This window comes from Microtus ochrogaster, unplaced genomic scaffold (assembly GCF_000317375.1).
Source record: "Microtus ochrogaster isolate Prairie Vole_2 unplaced genomic scaffold, MicOch1.0 UNK171, whole genome shotgun sequence".
In the NCBI taxonomy this organism is placed as follows: Eukaryota; Metazoa; Chordata; class Mammalia; order Rodentia; family Cricetidae; genus Microtus; species Microtus ochrogaster.
The window spans coordinates 145,986-150,092 of NW_004949269.1; the positions used below are offsets into that span (position 1 = coordinate 145,986).

Below are 4,107 nucleotides of genomic sequence, written 5' to 3' on the forward strand. Positions count from 1 at the left end.
TGGAGCCCTTCCTGTTTCCGGTTTTACGGTGGATCGCTGAACTCCGGGTGTGTGAGTGTGCTTTTATATTAAAATTGTTTTCTTGTACCCACTGGCCTGGATTAATTAAATTCGCCTTCACTTTGTTCTGATGCCTGAATCTGAGGATAAGGAAGATGGTGAGGAAGAGGAGCAGTAGAAAGAAGGCCACAGAAATGCCAATCACAGCCTTTTGGTACCTTGCCAGTCCTAGGAGACAGGTAACATCATGAATGAAGAATTGTGAATAAGTAGTTACTGGGTGAGACCGAAGAGGCAGTCATAGAGCCTGAATGGGTCTTCACTAGACCCTCTGATTATAAGTTATTATTGTTGGTTGGTTTGGTTTTTGTGGGGAGTTTCTGACAGTGGTGGTGAGGGGTATATTACACTTTTGCCTACACTTGGGACACATTCTTCCTGCTGGATGATCTCACCCAACGTTGATCAGATTTCTGCCTGATGTTATTGTATTCTTTTATGCCATTTTCAACTAATGTGCCAATGTGGTCTACTCTTTCCTGGGGGCATATGGTGCAGGGGTAGTGAAGGAGACTGGATGTGTGAGAGGAGATGTGAATGAGTGTAGGAAGGAAATGCTGCAATTGGGATGTATTGTATAAGAGAAGAATAAATAAATAAAGAGAGAATTGACTATGTGGTTGCTCCATGTTAGGTGTTTGTTACTTGCTATCATTTTCAAAGTCATGTAACCTGGGACCATCTCTTAGCACTTTCAGTCAGTTTTCCTGCCACAGATCACCCTGAAGGATGGTACATAGGTGAGGATTGAATTGAACCCAGCTTATCTGGCCTTTCCCCATATTCCCTATCCTTGAGCTAAACCTCATTAACTGGAAGGAAGGATCCTGAATGTCCTACCCTATCCCTGTACAATACTCCTAGACAATGTCACCAACACAATGGCAGATGGAGCAGAATCACTGCAGAACAGAATTCTAAGATCATTTTCTGTAAGTAGATGAAACTGATAAGATCATCGTTGAAAGACATTTAATGTCTGTGTCAGGGTCTCCCATTTACACTTGCAGAAACTGAGAATCACATAAGAGAGGGGCTAGTACATGTCAACCTCTCTAAAAAGGAATTTACCAACTGCATAACTAGCTTGATATTTCCCAAACCCACCCTGCAAAAGAGTTGTTGCCTAGACCTCAGTAGTCAGACACAACAGGAATGAAGATATATTTTTCATGGCCTAACACAATTGGATGGGGAAATTCTAGGGAATTATCACCTGCTATCATTTTCAGTGATTCAATCTAGGACAGATCAACAATATCACCTTCTATCAGAGTACCTCTTCTGCAGCCTAGCTTCTGAGCCTCTGGTTTTCTAGGAACCATGTTAGGAATCTCTGCTTCACACCTAGTAGCTTGGTCATCACCCAAGCTGATAAATGAATGAAGATGCATGGGGACAGAGTGTCAGCACATACTCATGGTGAAACAAAATCCCTAGACAAGAAAATCTAAAACCTCTATGGAAATGGAATTTTGGACACAAGGGGACTGTGGGAAATTTGTAGGGGGAATGATGAGTGGAAGGATACCCTGTTATCTCATCTTTTATCAGTCTTCTACCTACACTTCAGCTTCTCCAGAACCTTCCAGTTTCCTACCTAAAATCTTCTGGGACTCCCATGCAGAAGGTGAGATGATGATTAATTGAGAAAGAACAGTTTGTTTCTAAATCTCTACCTAGGTCAAATACTAGGTCATGTCTTAATTGAGCTCAAAGAGGTCTGGGTTATCTCACCTGAAACTATGATCTCCACAGGGACACTGGGGTGTGACAACAGGTAAGGGGATGAGCTTTGGGAACCAAAGCATACATAGGAACCCTCAAGAGCAGAGGTCACAGCACTCATGGAGAATTCTGCCTAAATTTTTAAATCTTGAAACTGTGATTTTTGATTCAAATATGGATGGGCTGCATCTTCCTTGAACAGAAGGAAAGTATCCACTGGGACTGATGATTGACACTGCAGGGTCACATTCTCTCCTAAGGAAATGGTAGTTCCTGGATGCACAAAGAGACTTGGTGCAACAGCAGGGTACCCTAAAGAGAAGAAAATTAGTGAGTGAAGGACTGCAGGGATTGGTCTGAGTCCCCCTTTCAGAACCTAGTCTCGCTATATTTTAACAGACTGTACAATCCTTCTACCTGGACCTATTTCTCTGTGAGATATTCGTCATCATCTTGATGATGAATTCCAGGTCTCCTCCCAGCTTAACCTGTGCCAAGATGGGTCCCAACTGAATGCACTAAAAATCTTACCTGTGATCAGGATGTCCAATGGGTCACTGGGGGCTGACCACTCAGAGGAGGAACTGTGTGCACCAAGGCATCTATACTGACCACCAAAGGAGGAATTCACAGAGCCTAAGGTGAAATTGGCATGAAAATGTCCATCCTGAGACTGTTGGACAGAGACCTGAGTGAGGCCACTTTCCCCGTTCTTAAACAGAGCAAATCTGTCATAACTTATCTTAGAGGAACACTTGAGAATCAGGTTCTCTCCAGGGGTCAGGACAGGGCCTTTTTGGGTCAGCAGGGAGGGCTTCGTTGACAGTCCTGTAAGCAGGAGACTCAGGAAGCCATATAGCTGGATCTTTCTATACATTCCACATCCCATCCTGCCCTGACAGTGCCGTGGCCTTAGCACTCAACAGTTTCCTTTAGCCACCATGGCTTTAAATATTCCTTGAGGTAGCACAACGTATGACAAAGGGTTTCTGGTGCCAAACAGTTGAATAAATGAGACTTTCTTACCTGAGACATGTATCTCCAAAGGGTCACTGGCCTCTGACCACACATGAGAGGTATTTGTATAGTATCCATAACATCTGAAGGGCCCAATCTTGCCTGATGCCACGGTGATCTCAGGAAACAGAGCTAGGGACTGTCCAGTGTGTGTAAGCTGTGCCTTTTGGGACCTGGAGAAATTTTGATCTGCCCCGGTCAAAATGAACCAATCATATCCGTTAGATGAGACACACGTTAGGGTCACATTCCCACCTGAGGTCACCACAGGGCTAGGCAAAGCTGCCAGAGTAGGTTTACCATGGTGAACACCTAGGAGAGGAAGAGGCAGCCTGTTTAATGAAAGACAGCCCATAATGTCTCCAGCAGAAAAGCTGAGGAAGCACACCTATGGAAGATTATTTCCTGAGGACAGAGGCAAAGATAGTGACACTTAGTGACCTCTCACCTGTTACTACCAGCTCCAGCATGTCACTGCATTCTGACCACCCCGCAGATTTGTAAGAGTAACAGCGATATTTTCCTGCATGATGCTGTTCCATGGATGCTATTGAGAACATGGCCTTGTTACCAGGATCATTTGGGATTTGACTGTCCCAGGGTGCTGGGCTTCCTTCTTTATGGAGGAAATACATTTGTTGCTTTCCCTTGGTTCCCTAACACAAGATGGTCACATTATTTCCTGAGGCAATCACAGATCCTGGCTCAGCCCTCAAAGTGGGTTTCTTGAGTCTTCCTACAAGGAAGCAGAAGAGAAGGGTGTGGGGCCAATCAAACAGTTTCAGAGTAAAGATCTAAGTTGCTCCTGATCTTGAACTTTACCCCTAAATAGAAAAAGAACAAATAATGTCATGGGAAGACACATTATTCTCCTGACCCTCCCAGGTTCCATTCTTTTTATGCTCTCCCCTCATTTTCTATACAGTGACTCTCATGGTCTGCATACTATGTCAACTGACTCAGGAACCCTGAATCCTCAAACACATGACACACCATGATCTAAACTGGGATCTTGTGTCTAGTAGAATATGATTCTACAGAGACCCTGAGGTACCCTCACCTGAGATCAAAAGTTCCAAAAGGTCACTCCCTTCTGACCACACCTGAGGATTACTTCTGTAAGAGCCATAGCATCTGAACATCCACCTTTGGCCGAAGGCCATTGGTTTCACTTGGAATTCGGCAAAAAATAACCCAGTGTCTTTATCTTGTGAACGCTCACTGTGCAAGAACTTCTGATCATCCTTAGTTAAAATGAACCAGTTGTATGAATGATTTGAGATACAAGAGAGTGTCACAGTC

At 44.0% G+C, this 4,107-nt stretch overlaps 1 protein-coding gene across 1 annotated transcript in view; it reads right to left on the reverse strand.

Moving 5' to 3' along the window:
• LOC101986164 (leukocyte immunoglobulin-like receptor subfamily B member 3) overlaps positions 1 to 4,107 on the reverse strand; it is a 118,373-nt gene that overhangs the window by 74,088 nt on the left and 40,178 nt on the right. Inside the window, 4 exon segments of the mRNA XM_026778466.1 lie at positions 1,798 to 2,100; positions 2,320 to 2,613; positions 3,001 to 3,117; positions 3,254 to 3,541. Of these exon segments, the coding sequence (XP_026634267.1) occupies positions 1,798 to 2,100; positions 2,320 to 2,613; positions 3,001 to 3,117; positions 3,254 to 3,541 (1,002 nt within the window).